The following is a 23571-nucleotide window of genomic DNA, read 5'->3' on the forward strand; positions in this document are numbered from 1 at the left end:
CTGTTACGTGATGTGACACTGAAAAACCCAAACTTGCAAGTTTTTCATATACTTTTTGATTTAAAAATGTCAAACAAATTAAAACCTCCCTTTCCATCAAAGAATAAAGTGCTTGTTATTCTGGGATATTTGTCTAATCTAAAATCCACCACAACACTGAAGTACATTGCTAAGCCACGCGTCTGCTTGGAAAAAGAATTAATGAGTCAGAACTTCACAAGCACACATTCGTTTTAAGTGTCGAATGCCAAGACATTATCACTTATTCTCACCTCACTCCTGCTGTCATTTCATTGCCAGTGTGAACACAAACTTCAAAGGATTATCTTTAAGTTAAAGTAATAAAACACAACCTGCTTCTCACGCTCACACAAAGCGTAGGAGAGACTCACTCTCTCGGCCTGGCTGTGGCATTTAAAGAGGGGAAAATAAAACAGCTAGAAAAGTTCTTGAACACCCACGTCACAATAAATCTCCCTCTTTTGTCCCATCTGAAGGATCAAATTTGCCAAAGGGAGTGGCACTCTGTGAGAGTCATTTCCGGGAGGGCAAAAGTTGGTGAAGGAAGACAGTTAAAATGAGATTCATGCTTGACTCCAAGGTATCCACAACAAACCAAGCTATCTGTCACCACAGCATCTTACCTAAATAGGTAGGATTTTGCTTGTGCTGTGTGCTAGAGAGTGACTGCTGATGCCAGCAGCAGGCCAGTGGTGCCGGTAGGAACATCACTCAGCAGGTAAGGAGGAAACCCTAGAAGAGACGTGCCAGGAATCCTCATCTACCCTAGGAACTGTAATGTCCACCCTCACAGTCTGAGCTGATCTATAACATACGGTGTCGCTTATACACATATCCCAAGCCTAGGGACAATGATGTATACCTGAAACATCAACTACTTTGTTCACAAAAACATCCAGCAAGCTGGGCATACACTACAAGTCTTGCCTTATGTGTTCATAGGGTGAATTGGGACTGACCTAAATGCCTGGCATAACCCTGGAAAGAATTTATCCATACAAGATCAATAGAAGTCATGCCACCATGAAAGACTGAATGGAAGGGGAGGCTGACCTACAGTTTCTTGAAAGGAAAAAAACAAACAAACAAAAAAAAAAAAACCTGAAACAAAACAAAACAACAACAACAAAAAAGACCTTTCTTCACATGTGGGAAAAGAAAAAAAAAAAAAGGTTAAAAAAAAGGAAGAAAGGAAGGAGTTATCAAATGGGAGAAAAAAGGTAAGTTAGTCCTTGAAAGAGAAGTTGCATCTCACTGCTACCAATACACATACCCTCCTCTTGAAAACTTTTTAAGTATCATCTGTTAATTTTTTTTAAGTAATTTTTTCCCATCGGATTTCAGCTGAATCACACACTAACTGTTGCTACCTTCTACTAAAGTTTGGCTTTTATTCTCTTAATAAAATTGTATCTAGAAAGGCAGACCCCTGAAACCTCAAAATGTAATGACCTGAGGTGAGCATCACAGTTTTCACATTGGAAGAAACCCCAACAAAACAAAACAATCCAAAACAAAGCAGTTGCAACTTGAGGTTTCATGAGGCAAATGGGGAGTGAGGTGCTGGCATTGAGCAGTGCTACACCTTCACCTCTGATTTATTTGTTTGGTATGTTTGTTTAGCATACTGGAAACACGCAGCTACACAGGGTGGAAGAAATCCATCCAAGCTGCAAAGTGTCAGGTACACTTAACTACCACAGAAGACAGAACACAGCACAATTTGGTCATTAGATAACCAGCTCATTCAGCATGCGGTGATGAAGAGTGGCCTGAATGTGTTTTAAATTGCCCTGTCATGTCTCTACACCAGCAATCAGGCCTTCCAATGGTGGAATTGAGCTCTGTACCCACCAAGCCAAGTCAACATTTATAAAACATTTCTTCTAATTTCACTGTTGCTACTTTTAAACTTGTCTATTTTCAATTTTGCAGAAATCACAGACTTTTTGCTATTTTATTACTGATATCTCTTGTTTCTTTAAATTGAAATGATGGAAGGATGAAATCCAGACTCCTTTGAAGTATGTGTTTCCTGTTTTTCCCACTCGCACTTCCTCTGAAACTGCAGCTTTTTAGTTTGAGCTTTGATTCCCATGATTCTTCAGGGCAGTATATAGAAAACTCAAAATCTGTGTGTCTTGTTTTCCCTAATGACAGTCTGAACTTGTCTTCATAAGATATTTCCTAATACTTCACTCATTCCCCCCACCAGTATGAAAAATCTGTGCTTTATACATGAAGTCATACATGGACACTTTTGAGCAAAACTGCTAAAGACAAAATAAAAAAATATTTTTAAAAAAATACTGCAAATACTGTACTTTTGAAAATTCTCTCAGATAAAATCTTGTCCATAATTTCAGTCATCCATAGAAGACCTAAAATATCAGACACAGAGTACTTCTACTCAGTAGTAGAATTATTACGCTATTTCAGATTTTCTTGTGTACTGCTTGCCAGCGGCTGCTAGTACACCAGATCTTCCTAATTTCTTCTACTTCAGTGGCTGGGTCTGCAGCTGTGTGATCAAAATCTTTGGCTGCAAACATCTGATGGGGAACTACGTAATACATTCTCCATGGCACACGACACATAAGAATTTGTGCAAGCGAGTGTCAGCCAGGAAATGTCTTTTACACCACAGCTCCCTCAGACATGGTGCCCTGCATGATGGCATGCTTCCCCTGCCGCAGCAGTGTCATTGCTTCTCCTTTTCTTTGCTCCGCTCAGTTCCACAGCTAGCCAGCTCAAGTCCCCTCTCAGTGGGATGTCTCTGGACATCACAGGCACAGGCGCAGTTACAGCAGCAGATTCCAAGCATATGATCAACAGGCACTGCCACAGCCAGATTTACATCTGGGATGGCGGTTGCAAAGGAGGACACCCGTGTTTAAGGCTTGGCAGAGCCAGGGCACGTGAATAACCGGTGCGATTGATGCACCACTTGGATTTGTGGCCAGCAAATAGCAAGAGTGGGCTCAGGCTTTTTCAGTGCACAAAATATTTGTTCCTGAAGGAACTACAGAGTATTGTTGAATCGGAGGGGTGTCAGCTAATGTGGAGTTCTGAAGTTGTATGAGGGTAAGCTATAGGTAGCACTAAACTCTTGCTATGATTACTGCTGGTTAAGATGAATCATGACACTTTTTTAGTCTCTAAGTCTGTTTTGATATCAATTGCTACTACATGAACCATTAATTTTCTATCATTGTCATGCATTGCTATCATAATCACAGAACACCCACTTATGACCAGGCAGTTCAGATAACAGAAAAAACATGCAGCAGCAGCTAGAAAAATAACTGCCTCTTTTACTGCACTCAATACAGTAAAGGATACAGTCCTCTTTGTAACAATTTTCATACCTCTAGCAAACTGAAAGCATGAAATGATGAAAATAATCTTTCAGTGGGAAGAATGCTGTGCTTTTAAAGTCCAGCAGGAGTCAAAAGCTTTATAAGTAAATTGGTGTCATTAAGACACACATCAGGGAAAAATACCATCAAAGCTCAGGCAAGGTAACAACAGAGAGTGTGGAGGTAGCTTTCCAGAGAATAATACACAAATGCGGTTTCCTGTGTGATTAGATACGGTTATCTGGGATGCATATATACAAAAAAGCAAGGCAGTTATTACAAACAGGATCACTTTTAGTGAGTCCTCTTCATCCATTATTTAGAATTCAATTATTTGACTGGCAAGCTAAATAGATTTCACTGTCCACATCAAAATGAGGGATGAGACATAAACTTTCCAGATGCTGCAGAACTCCATTTTATGCCATTACATGTTCCTACTGTCACGAGCCCTCCCTCCCAGTGCTCGCTTCTCCCCGTTGCACAGGATTTACACAGATAATTGTAGAGAACTGTCAGTTCAACCAGATAAATCCTCCTATTAAAAACACATAAATACTGACAGATACTAACAAGCAAAAATAGCTCAGTGAGAACCCTTTCATAAGGGCTTTATTTTCCACAAAAACAGAAGAGGTCTCAGTGTATGACCTATTTCTTCTCTAGTGGCAGAACCTAAATGTAGAAAGAAGAGAGAGCACTGATGACAACAATAGCAGCAAAAATTATCAGAAGCTTTGAAACTGATAAAATGAACAAAACCATCTAGCTGGGTCAACATAATGATCACTCTGTGTTTTAAGGCAAGTCAAATACTAGACTGCTGAACTGTTAGCCATAATGTGCAATTTATCATTTAATTAATCCTCAGTACTAAAGGAAAAAATCTGGAAAATGTGTCCTCAGGTTTTAGAAAGACATCTAGAGGAAATCTGGGGGAAAAAAAAAATGAATACAACAGATGCCCATACAGACAACATGATAAAAACTATAATAAATGATAGAATTAATAAAAATAAAGATAAATCCAACAGAAAAGGAAGACTCAACACTACTTTTGTTGGTGGATAAATATCTCACAATTCTGTGAGTGTTCCCTTGTGGAATTAGTGAACATATAAGGTCACGAAATTCTGGTTAACATATTATCTTGGATTTCCAGAAGGCTCTTGGCATGATTCCCCAAAATGTTTTCTAAAGGAATTAAGCAGATCTGGGATAGAGAGTCATGGAAAAAAACTGTAGCTAGAAAGAGAGAAATAAAGGTCAGGCACGGTAGATCAGTTATCACATCAAGTGGGGTAACTACTGTAGCTGTGCTTAGTAGATCCTAAACTGTTCAGTATCATCCTAAATTATCTACAGAAGGATGTGACTGATGATATAAAAAAAAAATTGCTGAAAGTATATCATTACTGAGGTAACTAGAAAGTGACCTGTGAGGAAATGTAGAAGGACTTCAGGGTACTGATTCTCTAGACAATACAACAGCAGATGGAATTGAATTTTGATAAATGCCAAACATTTCAAATATGAACCGTCCCTTCACAAGTTCACACACCCAGTAAGTGGCTGCAAGTTAGCTGCTGCTGCTCAAGAAAAACTTGATTCTGCGAAAACATCAAGCAGAATTTCATGAATTGTTAAGAAAGAAATGGAAAACAAACCAGACGACATTGGCAGTATACAGCATAGCACACCCACATCATAAATTCTGAGCAAAGTTCTGGTCACTTAACGTCAAACTAGACATATATATACATATATATTAAAAAAAAAAAAAAAAAAAACAAAACAAAAAAACAAACAAAAAAAAAACCCTCAGGAAGAAGTAGGAAAAGGATTGTAAGAGATCTATAAAGGCTTCCGTACAACAGGAGATATTACAAATCAGAAAGCAGACCATGGAGGAACAACAGTCTATAAAATCATGACTAGCCAAGAGAAGGTGAATGAATAAGGAATAATAATTTGCTGCTTCTCAGAACCCAAGAACTTGGAGTCAACCAATGCAATTATCAGGAAGATCCTCCAAAACAAAAAAATTACATCTATAATACTTGAGCAACCTATGTTACATACTGTCATGGAGTGTTGTAAAAACGATGGAAGAAAGGTCATTCAGGAACTACTAAACAAGAAATTGGAAAGGCCTGTAGGTCGGAGGATTCCCTAAGGTTCAGATTTTCAGGAGCTGGACAGGCAAAGAAAGGGACCAGTACACCACCTTTCTCCTAAGGTGCAAGTCTTCCTAAGCATTTGTGACTGACCACTGCCAGAAACAGCTCATGGTCCAGACGGTCTGACTCCAGCTGTCTGTCTTACATTCTTATTGACATTGTCATACAAAATGTACTTAATTTCTAGTATTTTGGAGAATGCATTGGATATAAACTAATTTGCATTGCCACCTATGCTTTTTCTTCTGTACGGAAGAATTTTGGCTTGCTGATTAAAAACAAACAAAAAAACCCCACAACCACTATTATGCTTAAATGCCCTCAGTGTTCAGAGTCTTTTTCAATATTAAATTTGAAATCACAATACATTTATTGGTTAACTGCTCTTCCTGGACATAGTTTTAAAATGTCAGATTATCTACTCAATGTAATGTGCAGAAACTTAAATACATCTTTTCAGTTCTAACTTATCCTCAGTCAGCCATCACTACTATGGCAAAAGTTATTTTGGATAGTTGAATTACTTCTGATCTATTTCCTGCAGGCATAAGTTTTCATCTGCTTCAAACAGTTCAGAGCATATATTTGCAAAAGTTTATTAACTTGAACTTTAAACCCCTGGGAATTTACAGTGCAAACTGTCTAGATAGTTGTCAGTACATTTAATTTTATCACGCAGTTATAGTGGTGGTCACTAATACCAATATTCATGTCAGGTTTAGCTGTGAAACTGTAAATCCCCATCCCTGACTTCCTCAAACCAGCCTACTTGAAAATATCCTCAAATATATGAAGGTACCTCAGGAAATAACAGTTTTTACTTATAAATAATAAAATCAACCATTTATTATTTCTCTGAAAGTCCTTAACCAAAGCATTTAAACTTTATTTATCCCACAGATATTATGATATAGTAGTTGCTTATTATATTTCTGCTTTATTTCATATTAGTGATTATATTTGAAGACGTAAATAATTCCACAATTTCAAGATTCAAATATTCCACAATTATAGTTCATCATAACCTTTCTAATAAGCCTAAAAGCTATTAAGAGGTTAAGTTTTCCAGGTTACCTTTCCTAAGGTATTACTATAAAGTAGACAGTAATTAAGAATCAAGCTTTCAATAACAAATGTAAATTACTTGTTATAATTTCTGCATGCCTAACTGAAGTGAATAGAGTCTTTTTATGGTTCGGATTTTTTTTTTTTTTTTTTTAACTAATTTGAGCTTCAACTTTAGTGAGAGCTGTAATTTTTTAGCACCTATAAAATTATATTCTATTGTCACTAAATATTTTATACTTCGTAGATCCAAGTGTTTTGAAGCCAAATGAGGTCTTGCAGCTACAAAACCACACAGTAGACATGTCTCGTCACCCACCCTGCTACACAAAAACAGCAAAAATCCTAAAAAACTGAGAAATTTGAGTAGGTGACTGAATGCAACCAGTGAAGTTAGAAGAAAGGAGAGACATTAGAGTGAGAACATCTGAAAGGAGAAGAACCTGTGAATTAAATCCAATCAGCAACTGGAAGCAAATGAGAACCAGATAGGATATTCTATGCAGTGAAACTGGTGAATGAACCATGGAGAGAGGAGAAGACAGAGGAGAAAAAAGGTGAAGGGGGTGAAAAAGGAAAGAATGCCTAGGAAATATTAATTTTCCCAAGATGAAATGGCAAGCAATGTCCTTTGTATAGTTAACAAGAGCACCCAGAAGTTTAATTAATCTTGAACCATCACTATGCTCCTGTGTGGACAGTAGTATTCCTCTACATGTACTATGGGAAAAATTAAAATCCTTTTAAGGACAATTAGTAACAAAATCAAGAGAAATCAAGGGAAGGCCTTACATTAACCTTCCAGTCATCAAACACTACATACAACACATAAATATCAAAACATTTTTGTTTAGTTGACTATAAATAGCTGCAGCAGCTGCTGGCAAGATGAAATAGTATTTCAACTTCTTTTATTCAATTAAGTTGTCGAGATTTAAAATCTCACTTCCACCTACTTGCACTTTCCATTACTATATAACACAGTTCTCTCAGAAACAAGGAAGCAGAAAGCTAATGAAGTCCCTAGATAATTATTTAGCTGCTTTTAATTAATTATGCCAGTATGAATTGGGAATTAGTAAATGTTCTTCCTCTTAAACCTCCAAAACTTGGTATGATCCCAAAGGTTCAGAAGGAGGCTGTCAAACAGTAAAAAAAGCACAAAAATTCCTAGTAACTTCAGTAAAAATGAGATCAAATATTTTATTAGGAAGGTCATTATAATTTAATTTATGCAATTAATTAGCTTTATCTCTAAAGGTATCAGAGTTCTACTTAAAAGAGTACATCTTTTCTATGATTCCTTAGTTGTACCTTTGTCCCTAGCTAAGTTAAGTCAATAAATATATCTTTTATTGTTAATAAGAAAGACAGCAACATTAGTCTCTGACCATGCTGAGTAATCAAAAAGTGGCAGCTACTAGCATGAAGAGTTACAATGCAAGCAGACAAGATGGGGAATGGATAACTTTTTGAATCAGCTGAATTTGATATCTGAAACCAGCTATTCTGAAATTCTGATGCATCAGTAGGGAGTTAATATTGGCCTTACAGACATCTGTCTTATACTGAGATACTGGTTCCATATTCTGAGTGATGGCACCAAGGAAAAGATATTGGTACAACACCTGGAAGGAGGTACCCAGTTTAGAAACATCAGTTTCTTAGAAGAACAATGAGGAGAATTTTCAGTGAAAACTAAGGAACAAAAAAATCCCAATTTGGGATTTGATTCTAAAAACTGATTATAAAGCTTTTCAGACTTTACAAATCATTGTGGAGAAGCTAGTATCAGTTTCGAACAGCTCGCCTTATATATAGCTGTATGATGAAGCTGTGTACTTCCAGGTACCTTCACAGGGAAACTTTTCAATTGTGTAATTTAGATTTCCTATAGCCTAATTTGTTCTGTGACATAAAGGATGAAATACCTTCCTTCAACTGGTGCAACAGAGCATCTGAAGTTCTTTCCAATAAAATTACTTGAAACTAATGCTTACTGATTTTTCAGCTCTTATTATCCGGATCTGGTGATAGTTTTAGCATTAACCTTTTATCTGAGTAGGTTTCTTCAGACTTATTTTCCTAATCAGTATCTTGTGTTCTACTTCTTTCTGACTCTTCACTCAGTAAGACTCTCAAAGACATGAGTGAAATAAAGCCCATACTGCATACCGAATTCTGAAGGAAATGCTGACTGATGGTTTGTTTCAATTTTTGTCCCGGGTTGAGTGAGTGGTGGAGTTAACTGGGTATCAGATACTTTTTATAAACTAGCTTTCGGATTTTAGTCTGAGATATAGCTTAAAGGCCATGTTACACCTAATCCTATTTTTAAAGGCATCTAGTTAAATCTTATTTCTTTTGGAGTTAATGAGAAAACCTCCAGCCTTCTGCAGGGTTAGAATTTCACCTTTAATGATTAAAACAAAGGAGGAAGGAGTGGATGTTATGTGAAGGTATTACACTTACTACTGAAAATAATTCTCAGTAGAATTTGGAGACTTTAATATTAAAGGCATGAATTATTTCTAATTAAAAAAAAATAGTTTTGAAGACATCACCATGGAATCAGGGCTGGTATTAAGAAAAAGATTTAAAAACACAGTTGAAGGTTTGTTTTTAAACAAAAGCAAACATCAATAGAATTCTGTTCTATATAAGCAATATGTATGACACACACATTATAGCTGAATCATAGAATGGTTTGTGTTGGAAAGGACCTTAAAAATCATCCAGTTCTAACCCTGCTACCATGGGCAGGGACACCTTCCACTAGAACAGGTTGTTCAAAGCCTAATTAGAACCAAAAGAGATCTATTTTGAATTAGTACGCTATTGAAAACAGCAAAAAGGTTGGTCACAGAAACAATGTAACAGAACACGTATATATATTTTGTCATACCGATAGCAGTAGTATCATTTTGTTCTTACCATTATACAGCAAATTATGCTAGAAGGTGGCAAATTCCATACTTGTGATCTTTACCCATTACTCCAATACAGACATTCATTTATAAGTTAAACAGATACAATTTATGAATACTTTATAGGTAATTCAAAAGTTTATAAAATTACTTTAATGATAAATAGGATTGGGTCTCTAGACTGGACCTATTTTATACCTGGCTGATAAAACCAATTATACTGATAGACATCCTAAGATAGTATCTTTCATTGTTTATTTATTGGTTTCTAAAGGGATTTTCAGAGTTTACAGTGTTGTATTACACATAAATCCTGCTATCTACAAGCATGGTGTACTAATTACTATGTTAAAAAACATAGACTATTTTATATGGTATCTTGTAAAACAATACCACCCTAAGGGAACCAGGGAGGAGGAATTTTACTTAGACATTTACTTAGTATGATGAAACAGGTTGTGATAGTTTGACTTATCTATGTAAAGGAAGTGATTGTAAAGGAAGACCTATCTGCCTATGTTAAGAAAGGACTCTGCATCTCTACCAGTCACAAACTCCATTTCTTCCCTGCAAGTGTAAAAAACTGTTTATTTTTAACCAGCTTCCACACTACTAAACATATCAGAAGAAATGACTGCTCCTTGAAAGGAAATTGGAAACAAGCACTAATGTAGCCTACCACCTATCCATAAGTGAAAAAATAAACTGGCCAACCTAGGAACATGCTAGTCACCTTCAAGAGTAAGGCTGCTCAAACAGTACTGGCACAAATGTAGAGTGAAAGCTCACTCCAGGCTGGCCCTGCTGCTCTCTGTGCTCTTGGGAGATGCTCTTAACACATGTAGTCTACACAAGGTAACAGATTATACCAAACTGGAAAAAGCTTCAGTGGAAAAAAATGAAATCCATTAAATACGATTTATCCCATCACAACTGAATTACAGGCAATACACCTCTGTTCACCATTTCCAAAATCCGTCTAAAGGCTTTGGACAAATAAAATAACCTCTGCACGTGAACATTTACCACTGCAGTCCTGAAACTACAGCAGTAGCTAAAAGCTCACCGATTGATTGCTGCACAGAGGTAAGTGTAATCCGTGCTACACATAACTAAAGGAAAACTGACCCATACACTTTTACAATGTTTGAGTATCACAACATTAATACTACTGGTACTAAAGCAGCGTCTGTAAATTTGACATCTTCTATTCCCAAGCAGGATTTGAGTTTTACTTTCTTTCTGGTCATCTGAAATTCAAGTCATTATTCCATTTAAATGTTACAGGACCTGATGACTTCAGATCAAATTCACCCAGTAGAAGAAAGCTAGAAAGTTATTTACTCTAGACCTGACAAAAGTTCATGAGGTTTGCCCCATCGAACAAAATGTGCCCAAGTTTCTGTTAGGCATCTGAAAAAAGCAAGTGTCTTGGCCTTCCTAGTATGAAGATTATGGTATGTGTGCAGGCAGTGTAAATTACTTTTATCAGCTTTTTTTTTTTTTTCTTGGTTAAGCTGATAAATGGGATGCATTCTACTCCTTCTGTATTTCAACAAGTTTTGATTAATACAAAGACTGCAAACATAAGCATGACCTTTTGCATTCCCTTCTTTCTTCCTTTTCATAAGAGGTTTTTTTCTCCATTGGCAAACTCTGGAAAAACCTCCCCTTCACTTGCAGCTGTCTGGTGCTGTCTCCCAAATGGCAATCGTTTAGAACATCTCATCTCATTCCTGCTCTTTGCTGCTACCTTACTGCATATGCATGGGGAAAGGGGCAGAAATAACTTAGAGCTGACCAATTTTTCAAGTACACTTTCATAAACTCAAATAAAAACCCTAATATTTTTCCTCCAACTCTTTAGAGCAAGCACCGTGTATTATCAAGGTCATTAGTAATACAGCAGCTGTTGGAGAGCGAATTTACTTCAAATCAAGGGAGGGAAAAATGGAAGAAATACATACAGATGTGCTACTGTGCTAAACATGTTACCAACTCTTAAAGGCTCTTTCTGAGACACCTAGTTAGAAATTCTTCATGGGCTAACTTACGGATGAAATGCGTGTTTGAGAAAAACACACATTTCATCATGAAAATACTTGAAAACTGACACTGTTTTTTCTCCTTAAAGAGACAACAGCATGATTTACCATTAGCATGTCAGAATACTAGGGAATAGAGAAATCAAGCATCTGCTCAAAGGGAACCGACGAAATCAGTGAAAGAACCAAGTACAGAATTTCTCTCTCAGCTATTCCAGATGACACCTTTAAATCAGCTCATTTACCATTTTTTTTCCTATATTTTCCCCCTAAGGATTAAAAGAACTTTAGTGTGGTCAGTCTGGCACATTTCGCAGCACTAATTATCACTTTAAAAAAGAAAAACACAATGTAGAAAAACAGAGTAGATTTTCCGCATTAAGAGTAATTGGCACCATCAGTGAAGAGTCAGCACTTACCCTGTAATGGTCAATTCAACAAACACATGCCTAAGTGCCAAACCACAAGCCCTTACAATTCTGTAAACTCAGTTAATTGCTTCTTTTCGGGTTGAGATCAGACTTATTTTTATGACTGAATTAAACTTCCACATTAAAAATAACTTCGATAGTTTCTGTTCCTTAAAATTTTACAGATGAGTTGTAGGCTGAAAGACAAACACTTTTTAAGTACATATTGAAAAGCAAACAATGTAACAGCAACTGTACATTGCACACAGCTATTCTGGGCACAAGTTCTACTCTGCTCCACTGAAATAACTTCAAATCTGGTATAATTTAGCAGAATCCACCCATCATCTCCAGTTTATTTTCTTGATAGATTTACTGCAGCAAGCCAAAATCTTTCAAATCTTCCACAGAAAATTATTTTCCATTTATGAAAAATGTGCAAAGTTTTTTTGACTGGCAATTTATATTTGTATCTATTTTTTACCTCAAATTTCTGTTTCTAGATAATAGCTTTATATTTATTAAAACAGTGAAAGCATTGTTGCTGCCAGACCTTATCCTGCCTTTTGTTTTCCCACTATCCATAAAGCAGTCTTCTTCATTCCCATTTAAATGTTACAGGAGTTGTATTCCCTATGCAAAACAAAGGAAAAAAATGACACTACAAAACGTGACCTTTTTTTAAAAAAAAAATAAATGTACGGTAGTGTCACTTCCTTCTTACTAGTTCTTTGTTTTACTAAAGAACAAGTTGACTGACAGTTAGGTGTTTTCACCTTGGGGAAAAGAAGGCTCAGGGGGGACCTCATCACAGTTTTCCAGTACTACAAAGAAGACGGAGGCTCTCTTCACAAGGAGCCACACAGAGAGGACAGGGGTACAAGTTGCACAGGGAGGGTGTCCATCTTGATAAAAGAAATAAATTTTTTACGGTGAGAACAATCAATCTCTGGAACAAAGTCCCCAGGGACAAGGTGGAGTCCCCATCACTGGAGGTGTTCATGATGCGACTGGACACGGTGCTAAATAATCTAATCTAGGCTCCCTTTCCCACAAAAGGTTGGACCAAATGCTCTTTTGAGGTTCCTTCTAACCTGGGCTGTTCCAAGATTCTGTGATTCTAACTGTCTACTTACTCCTTAAATCACAATTTGCATGCCTTGCTTGAACAAGTAGCCCACAGCACTGGTAGATTACGTGTGCAAATAGTCAATTTTTTCTGGACAGAGTAGAATATACTCTTAGAATATGTGAACCAAGGTCTACTTTATGTTGCTCTTACAGGTATGTTGCTGATATCAGAATCAGACGGAGATGATAACTTTCAGTGCAAACACAGGCATTACTTATTTTGGGATCACAAAATTGCATACCTTCACAAGAGCTTAGTAACTGGACCCTATGCAGGAGTTTTGAAAGACAACCATAGTAAAACCCTGACACACTGGTGAAAAGTGGACAGAAGATACTGGAAATCCAAATTATGGTGACAACCGTTCAAAGAAATGGCTTTTCCACAGGAAATTCTAGATTGTCTTCTTTAGAACTCAAACAAAAAGTCACACACTTAAGAGATTTTACAAAACAGAATATTTTTGTAAGTTCTGTCATGTAAATAGCTCTTGCTCATCATCTGTCAGGTTCACTGCTATCTGGCAATTCTGAGCATTACCCAAAGGCATCATTTAGGGCAACTGGCTTTCTGGAGATTTGCATCTAGCCAGATCCAGATAGCTGACCTTGGACTAGGACCGACATGTGTAAGACATTTTTGCGATTGTGGATAGTTTTTTCCACCCATGCAATCTGAGAGGATAAAACCCAGTTTAAATTAACTTACTGTGGTGTTCTGGTTACATATGTTAGTAGTTTGTGTGCTTGTTTAATTTTATTGGATAGCAACATAGCAAACCATGTTTTCCATTTAGTTTAAGGTTTCTTCTATTCCAAATTTCACAACAACCTGATAATCTGAATGACAGCCTACCCCAGTATTACAGTTTTTGTTTGAAAAATAAAGGTTAAGCTACTATATCAAATAAACACAGAATGGCAATCATTCAAACAGATAAATAGGTGAGTGTTCTGTAACTGACAACTGGGAAATACAGTATCACACATAGGTCTCTTGCAACCTCCACTCTATCTTCAGGAAGCAAACATGACACTGTGTGAAGTTACATAAAACTGGAAGCAATTAGTGAACTCTTTCATGTAACATATCGATTAAGTTCTGAACTGGCTACTTCCAAATATCAAACTATGTATTTAAAATAGTCCTTCATTATTCAAGTTACAATTTTAAACACAGTGATTTTACTTTTTGCTGGAATTCCACAACAATCTTACTTTCATTTCTAATGTGACAAAACCCCCACATTTTTAAATAATAATAATTTTTTTTAAAAAAAAGCAAACCCAAAATAAAACATAAATTCCATTCTCAAAAGTCTGAAATGTAGAGAGGAAAAATAAGTAATTTTGATCATGCTTTAAAGAAGGAAAACTATCATTCCCCTAACCAAAAGATAATAGGAACTTCCACAGACTATTTTATTTCTGCCATTCAGCATTTTCTACTAGAAATCATTCCTTTCTGGAAGATTTCAGGTCATGTAACAAGATTCCTGTAAATCAGGGAAATAAGTGTCAGATATGCACCAAACTGCATTTACTGCTGGGTGCACAAGAAACCTGTGGCAGAGCTTGGAACCAAAGCTTATTCCATGTTCCAACCCAACTGATCAAGCAATGAAATGTTCTTCCTTGCCACATTGATTTTATTTACAGTTCACTTTCCATTTAAAATTCTATAAAAGTGGCAAACTTAAGAGTAGAAATGCAACTCTCAGTAAAGGTGCAAGAGCGTATTTCATTAATTTCATTTATTTTTTATATATTGAAGAATTCTGCTAAGAAAACAGCAGGTGTTTAATGAGCTATTTTGCATGACACTGTGAATATTCCTTATAGACTAGAACTTAAACTCATTTTCTACTAATTAAATCAGCTATCATTTTAATTCTTGGCCATAAACTTGTTTCCAGGTACCTGCTCCAATAAAATGGAAAACCTAAATCCTCAGATTCTTAGCAAAGATTCCTAAGGTTTGATGCTGTCTGTTTTGCTATTGAAATTACACTGGTCAAATGCTGCCTGGCCACCCCTCACTGCAACAGAAGACAAAGTCAGGTCCAGTCATTAAAAAAGACAAACTAGAATTTTCAGGCATGAAAAAGAGAAATTACCTGGGTCTTCTATAGATAAGTTCTTCGTTAGCCATTGGACAATGTCTGAACCTAGAAACAAAACAACAGGCATTTTTAGATTAGTAAGTTTTCTTTTCTTAACCTTCAGTTCTCTGGGACAATTAATATTCTGCTGTGTAAAAGAGATCTACAATATTTGCTCAGTTTGTCTAGAAAAAATTACACCTTTTTTTTTTTTTTTTAGTTTTCTTTTAGCAAAGAAACATACCACTCACTCACTTCTTCCTTTAGTTCAAGACTCATAAAATGTAATAGAAGCGCATTAAAGATAGGAGGATAGACTGCATTTCAAGAATTACATTACTGCAAAATTTACATAGAAAAACAAACACTTTGTTAATACTAAGTTTTCCCCACCTTCCAAATTAGTTTACAAATGAAGCCTAGAAAATGTAAATGCAACACACACTGTGATTATGCAATATGTGGAGTATATGCTGCAGGCCACGCTGGAGGCTCCAAAACTTCCTTGGGACCAAAACACGGCATTATGAGCTCCTCTTACAAGCTGCAGTTTGTGTTCAACTTTGCCTTCTGATTTTATTATCTTTATCACTTCTGCTGTAGTGACTTTCAACCCATTCCACTGGCTACCAGTAAAAGCATATTCTATTACCTAAACATCAACTACCATTGTTTCAAACTCTGTCTTGTGGCTTACCTCTTGACATAATTAATTTTTGCCTGCTGCTAAAGCTCTTTTCCTACCACTCCGGTCTCTCTTCTTCTTCTGTATCCCTTAATTTACTGCCTATCCATTTCTTTCTATTTAATTTCCTGTCCTTATTTTAAGGTCTTATGTTATAGCTCACTTCTTAACACCTTTGATACCAGATTCCCTGCTGTCTTTCAAACTGAGTATCCTTCCAACCCCACCTCCTGATTCCTAACCCCCACTGTTCCTCTTGGCCATGTGCTTCCTATCACAGTTTGCACTCCATGTGCCAGTCACAAGCTGAAGTCCATCTTGGTTTTCAGACTGAAAGCTACAGTTGGACTTCACCCACTGTGAGCATGAAGTACAAAATAAATTATGAAGCAGTTGTGCAGACAGTAAGACAAACACATTCCCGATTAAAGTAACTTTAAATAACGAAATTGGCTTAAGGGGAAAATATACTGAAATACTGAGGGGGGGTTATATGCATGTTCTCCATGTGTCATGATGGTTGCATCATGCCTCCAGCTCAGATAAGCAATGTAATAGAGAGACGTGTAACATACTTCCTTCTAGAACAACATTTGTTGTTCATCCAATTCTCAGCAGACATAATAACATAACTCTATTATAAACCTTCAATTTTAAAAATAGAATAAAAATCTACACAATCTACACAAATATAAAACAAATAAAAATAATAAAATCTCATTAATGGAAAAAAATACATAACATTAGAATGTGGAAGGTATTTCCCCTGTCACTCGCTAGATTCAGATTTCTTCCTGTACTTCCCACAGTGCGTAATTTCCCTTGATCTTCTTAAGGCAACAAATATGATATTTGAAAAAAGCATCTCAGAGAAGAAAGAAGATTTGTTTCTCCTTAATTTCTTAATTTTAAATAATATAATTTTGTAACTTTTATTTTATTACACTTGGTGAATTGCTTTATCGTGTATTTTACAAAGCATAGTTGATTGTATCATAACTTTTCAACTTTTCATATGTGTATGCATTATTAAATTCATTACATAGCAATGAAAACCATGGAGATTTTACAACCACGTGCAGAGCAGAGATTTTCATTATGACGTTACATATCTAAATTTTGACAGATATTAAACTTCAGTGGCACCATTTCACATAGCATTTACACAGAATTATTCCTTAAATGATGCAATTTACCTTTGCATATTGTTGAATGTGTACAAAATGTTTCAGACATATTACTATCTCAAAATATTATATTTTTATGCATTTTTATAACTACAATCTCTGTCTTTTATTTATACATATGAACTTAATCAGCCTGACACTGAAGGAAGAATTTTAGGTTAGTATAAGATGAAACTTCCTAGATTCCAATTACACAATTCCAAGCCTAGCTATATTTTTATGTCAGCTGACTAGAGAGGTCAGTCAGCCTTAAATATTTCCCTAAATCTTCAAAGGTCAGAGACAAAAAATAATTAAAAAAGCAACATGACATTTTTGATTACCGATTCTTTGGCTTTCTTCAAATCTCAGGTACCGCATGGGAAGAAATTTCCTATTCTTTTAATCTCACCTTCAAATACTTCTTTCCGCTTTACCTCTTTTGCAAGCTCTCCTACAGCAACACACCATATTCCTCACAGTCCTCAGCTCGTGGCATCACATTTGCATACATGGTCTACACATCAGAAATTTCACCTCCATATGTTACACTGTCTTCTGGCTTATTATAAATAATAGTGGGAAATGAGATTTCTTGACAACTGCATCATCTGATTCTGAAAGATCATTACTGCTCTATTCACACTCTACACTGAAGCCATTCCCCTGGTACCCAAAAGCCTGAACAGCAGTTTAAGCCAACTATCATATTCGAATACTCCGATGATTTCAGCTGCATGACTTCAATGACAAAAGCCCAGATGAACAAATATTAACATGAACACTCTCCTTCTAGTGTGAAGGCTATTCAAGTAAAACAAAGCTGCAAGTAATTTGTCATATAACAAGTGAGAAATTTATCAATTCATATTCTTTTGGGAGACCTTGTGGCCAGCTCTAGTCCTAAAAAAAATAATAGAAGTATTATCTTGTACAGCTTGCTGTGCGTTTTTTTAGCTGCTACTTTTAACGTCTAATCAACAAAATTATATCATTAAATCATTCCTGCTCCATTTTCTAATGTTTATTACTTATGCAAATATATTTCTAAAAGCAAAACCATTACTATAATTTCTTAGCACAGGAAAAGAACAAGGCAACAAAAAGAACTGAATGTTTTACAGGAAAACAATATTTCTTTTGAGTCCTAGCTTTGAAAATCTGGTGGACCAGTAAATTCATGTCATCTTTCATACACCACACTTCACTTCTACAGGAATTATGATCCAATAATTAGGATGAAAATGATTACAGACTTCATTATTTGTAAACAAGAACTAATACTTATAGGAAAAAAACATCTTCCACCTTCAAATCAGAATCTGTCTTATCAGCAGGAATCTATCAAAAAGACAAGCTAGTTATATGGTACAAATTCTGTGGAAGCCACTACCTTGGCATTGGACTCTCCTGAAAAGGAAAACTTCAGCAATCCAAAATAGAAAATGTTTGCCATGTCAGAAAGATACTCAGCTTTTGTATACTGTTTAATGTGCCAGTCACTGGTAATGTGTGATAAAAAAGTCCCAGTAATAACATTTTCAAAGTAGATTCTCAAGCTAAGTTCTCCAAGTTTCCCTACCTCACTTCCAGAAGGCAGCTAAAAGGCAAGCTGGCTATTAGATCTGCAAGCTGCAGAAGACTGAAGTCAAATTGCCAACTGAATTTTGAAATCTCAGAAGCACTCTCATTTGTCATGCCAATTTCTATAGCAAATAAAACTGGACACGGTGAGTGCAAGCAGAAAACATTCAAAAAAATGTTATTTTTGGACTCAGAGCCTGAGAGCCAACAGCAAGATTCCTTAAATGCCAGCACCTATCCAGATAAAGGCAATAAAATGCACAAAATCTTACTCAAGTCGAAAAATATGACTTTTGACTTCTTTAAAGAAAGAGGCAAAACTGTCTACATTCATATACAAGCAAAAAAGACTCGAGCATGTTCTTTGCAAAATGTACTTGCTGAAAACTCCACAAGTGATTAATTTTAAATTAAATGATCCAAAAATAGCAATGAGCCATGTAAGCCTTGATCTGATAACAAAAAGATATAATAGTAGTTCTGCAAAAGAAAATAAAAATTCAAAATGCTCTTAAAAATTCAAAAACATTTCATCTGAAGAAGATTCAAGTTGGAAGAAAGTATATTTTATTAAACTGAATCATAAACCATGAGATCACTGAGAAACCTAACTCAGTGATTTCATATTTCAAAAGGAGACATGTTCATCCTTGCAAAAAAATACTCTTTTACTGCTAATATTTTGGTTTAGTAACTAAAATCCATTTTTTTTTTTTTCTTGTAGACCTCAGAGTATTTACAGATGATGAAGAGAGACAGGGACACAGGAAGTGCCCCTGTGTTACTGATATCAAGGGAGAGGGTTTTGCTGTTGACCATCCAGCAAACACTCTATCTTCATCAATACTTTTGCCACCTGAACTCTCAAAAGTGACATAACCATCATGACATTTGTCCTGTGCCATGAAAGCCAGGAAACTGGCCAGTTGAGTGGATGCTTGTTTGCTGAAAGGAGCTCGAGGGAGCCCCTTGGTCAGCTGGGTCACCTTCAGCACTTCATCACCTCCAGGTCTTGAGAACCTGGAGAATTTTATGTAGGGCAACTCACAGTAAGGAAAACTTAATAAGCATTACTCTAGACAGTACCAGTTGCTAAATTTAAGACAAGATTGTTAGTAAGTAAGGAAAGAGCACTGCATTTCCATTGTTTTTTGGGGTTTTTTTGGGGATTTGTTTTTGTTTTTGTTTTGTTTTGTTTTGTTTTTTCCACTGGGAGAGGTGGGAACTGTGCCATTTTGACTTCCATCTTCCACACCACTGCTTTGTCACACTACTTCGTGGCAATATATCAGGAAACTAAGTTTAGTTACTGGTACACACTTCAAAATCCTTGTTCATGAGTGTCTGAAAAAAATATAATGTGCAATTTCATTTCTCACCACTGATTCAGATATTGGAAAAAAAGAAACTGGATCAGATGAGCAGGGAGACTGTTAAGGCCAGTGGCCTGTCAGGTTCTCAGCGCTAGCTGTTTTCTCGCAAGAATTGCTCTCTAACAGAGAGTTGGACTCTGCAAGAAAGGACTTTCACTGGTGAACAGGACAAGATGATCAACATTCTCTCTAAATTTCACAGTCACAAACCATAGCATATGTTGTCACTCTACTATATCAGCATGGATATTTTACAATTTCTTTTCTTTCTATGAGTAGCATAGTTTGTGTATAAATTATGCATGCATACATCTGAAAGAAATCAAGTACCACGTATTTGAGGGTAGAAAGGCGGGGGGAAGAAAAGAAATGGCTATATTATCTTTTGGCATACTTATGGAAAACCATGTTTGGATCCATGCTGCATTATTCAGTCTATTTTTCCCCTTTGTCTATTATAGCTGAGCAAAGAGAACATTTGCATCACTTGATAGTGCTGTGCACAGAGAGGTAAAGGATAGAGGAGTGTGAGAACTCCCCTCTGAGGCTGGGGTTGCAGTACTGCCAGGAGGAACAAGGAGCTATTTCCCCATAAATTATGGCTCTACTCAGTACTAAACTGCATTGGATTTCAGTCCAACAGCAAACATATTCAAAGGTGCTTTGATTGCCCAATTCTTAGTTTCAAAAGTGAGCTGGTAACAAATGTGTAGATGATAAAAAGGGGAGGTAAGGGAAATGACACAGAGAAGCTGTGTAAATAAATTTTGATTTATTTCATACTAATTTAAGTGCTTTCCACCTTGTATTTTGATTTAACAGTTTTCTTTTTCTTTTCTTTATTCTTTTGGATTATTATCAGACAAATTTATAGACCTAATCTGTTATCACTGTTTATCATGAGCAGCAACAGAGCTGAAACCGTGATAATTTGAATACATTGCTGATTGCATTTACATATTTAACCTACTGACCTTTAATATTTAAATGTGTTGACTTTCATCAATGATGTCTTTCTTTTAAAAATGCAGTTTGATTAAGGAAATTCACATCTCAACTTTCTCACACTTATTTCTGCCACTTGCTTTTTAAAATTATTGATGAAAATAAATTCATAAACTTTTGACTTATTACAAATGGAGATGGACCACATATTTGCTTGAGTTCCTTGACAACTCAAGGAAGCTTGTACACAGTTGTAGATTTTAAAATCTCTTCTGAATAATACAAATTGTACAGAGATATATTTTAATGAAACTACTGAAGCACAAAAGTAATTACAGTTTTCTAATTTTAAACCAATACAAGCTGCAATATATATTTGTTGTTGTTGTTTTCAAGTGAAGATGGACACAGGAGTTTGCAGAAATAAAACCCTCAGATGAATCATCCTACTGCTTTTGAGTTGGATCCTTTCATTCTACGCTGTAAGCAATCTTCAAAAATACTCAAGGCCTAGAAGGGCAGAAAGGATCCATACTTCTGGCTAGCATAACCCTGTGAGGAACAGTGTGTTGCTTGGTATTGTTAAATTACTGAATCTCTGCTTCAGAGAAGAAAATTCATCTACTTTCATGTTGTGAAAGAGCTAATACAGGATGTGAAAAATCTCTTCCACTTCCATACCTATATGAAATCACTCAACAGTGCTGACCAATAAATTCAAGTAATGCAAATTCTGTAGTCACAGCCTGTCCCATAACCAAGCTTCAGAACAGAAATCTCATTCATAAAGACTAAAAGGGTAATTAATCATGGCTGTGTATCTGTGTCCACTCTTTATCCTGAAAATGCCAATCCATACTGGTCTCTGTCTTCTACAGCAAAAGGAACTGCTGCTTCATTCCAGCAACACTTATCTCTAAAGCTTCTCAGAAGACATCCTCTACTTAGATCTCTAACAGCCACAAGTGACTGTTTTACAGATGACACTATGCATAATTGGCAATATACCAGTAACCACAGATGGGACCTCTGTAATCCCAAGGCTGTCATAATAAGCACTAGAACTTAGCATCTTGCTGAAGAACATTTCTTCATACTAAAAATTTGCAAGACAAGAGTGATGCTGTTTAGAAAAACTAAGTGGTATGAAAACCCAGTGCAGCCTTTCTATTGCAAAGAAAATTTTATGCTTTTCTTCAAAATGATGTAAACCCATGTGATCTTGTTTGACTATAATAAAATATCAGTGTTCAAGTGACCTGGATAAAGAAAAGACTATTTTGTACATTTCCCTGACAACAAAACTGTACAACTAATTCTATGTAAAAAGAATTTGTGGGGGGAAAAAAAACCCCATGAAATATTGTAGAATTCTGAATACCGTAAGATCGCCCTGAACAAATTTCATTTATGAAAAATCTTCATCTCCAAATAGGAAAAAAACAAAACAAAACAAACAAACAAACAAAACCAACAAAAAACCCAAAAATCTCACTTCATACATACTCCAAGCAAAACTTCTAAAGTCTGAGATGAGCAAAGAGCCCAGGAGGCTTAGCAGTGAGACCTACTTGTTCTCCTGTCAATCAGAAATCTTAAATAATGATAGAAGAAGATTAGAAACTAAGAGACTTTCACTCTTCCTCATCATTATGACCCATTCTTCTTCTCCTCTCAATCAATTCCTCTCTTCACCCTTCAAGCACATGCAAACACGCCTGGGTACTATTAAGAGAGAAATAGCAAAGAATTCAGCAGTTCTCCTCCCCTCATTGTCTTTGGGAACTCCTGAGCTAAATCCCATCCTCAGAAAAGTTCTGGACCCACCTCCGAGTGAAGAGCAGGAACCCTTTGAACACCAAGCATATTTGTGCTCTTCCCAACATAAGTGTGTACCGTGTAAATCAATAAGGAATGAAACTGTTCTGCAATACTGATGGCCCACCTTGTAGGTGAGTGCCTAGCCAACAATGTGAGGAACAGTTTCTTCTGTCCCTCTAAGTGACAATGTAACTTACATACAAAGAATGAGAAACTTCACGTAAGTCTCTCCTGCCTGCTGACTATACTCTGTAAAGTATGAAGCAACTTAGTCAAAAGTTCTGCTCAGACACAAGCGGTTTCAGGCATTTGAACCTGAGTACCTCCACCCCAGTCTTTAGGCATTCTGGTCAGGGCCCCTTTTAATTCCTTTTGCTGGATCTGTAATGCTTTTGTGTTATATAGTTTTGGAGATAACAGGAGAAAGTAAATGATTTGCTACCCAATAGGACACCTGTGTGGGGAGTTGAGCACCTGGAGTCCCCTCCCTACTGCACTGAAGGCTGGTTTATGGAAAGTCCAGCATGGACAAGGGCATCCTGGTGCAGAACACCACGGCGTACGAACATGAGAGCAGCCTCCCTTGAGAAAAGCCGAGAAGAAAATGGGTATGTGATTCCTACCTCAAGTTTGTTCTCCAGCTCCTGAAAGAACATGTAAAAGGACAACAGTAACACCACTGTTGCCTAACTACCTTGAACTGAAAATTCATCCAAGATTACTTCAGGAAAACTGACAACAAATTTTTGAGGGACAA

General features: G+C 36.4%; 1 protein-coding gene across 15 annotated transcripts in view; it reads right to left on the reverse strand.

The window, feature by feature from the left end:
• Positions 1-23571, reverse strand: part of RGS7 (regulator of G protein signaling 7) — a 256688-nt gene that overhangs the window by 91358 nt on the left and 141759 nt on the right. For all 15 annotated transcript variants that reach the window (XR_006165600.1, XR_006165601.1, XM_042795913.1 and 12 more), the window contains one exon: positions 15256-15306. Coding sequence is in view for 13 of the 15 variants with exons in the window: in XM_042795913.1 (XP_042651847.1) it covers positions 15256-15306 (51 nt within the window). In the remaining 2 variants the exon portion in view is untranslated. The remainder of the gene's footprint in view (positions 1-15255; positions 15307-23571) is intronic.

The sequence above is a fragment of the Tyto alba genome, unplaced genomic scaffold, assembly GCF_018691265.1.
Source record: "Tyto alba isolate M040663 unplaced genomic scaffold, T.alba_DEE_v4.0 Super-Scaffold_22, whole genome shotgun sequence".
NCBI lineage: Eukaryota > Metazoa > Chordata > Aves > Strigiformes > Tytonidae > Tyto > Tyto alba.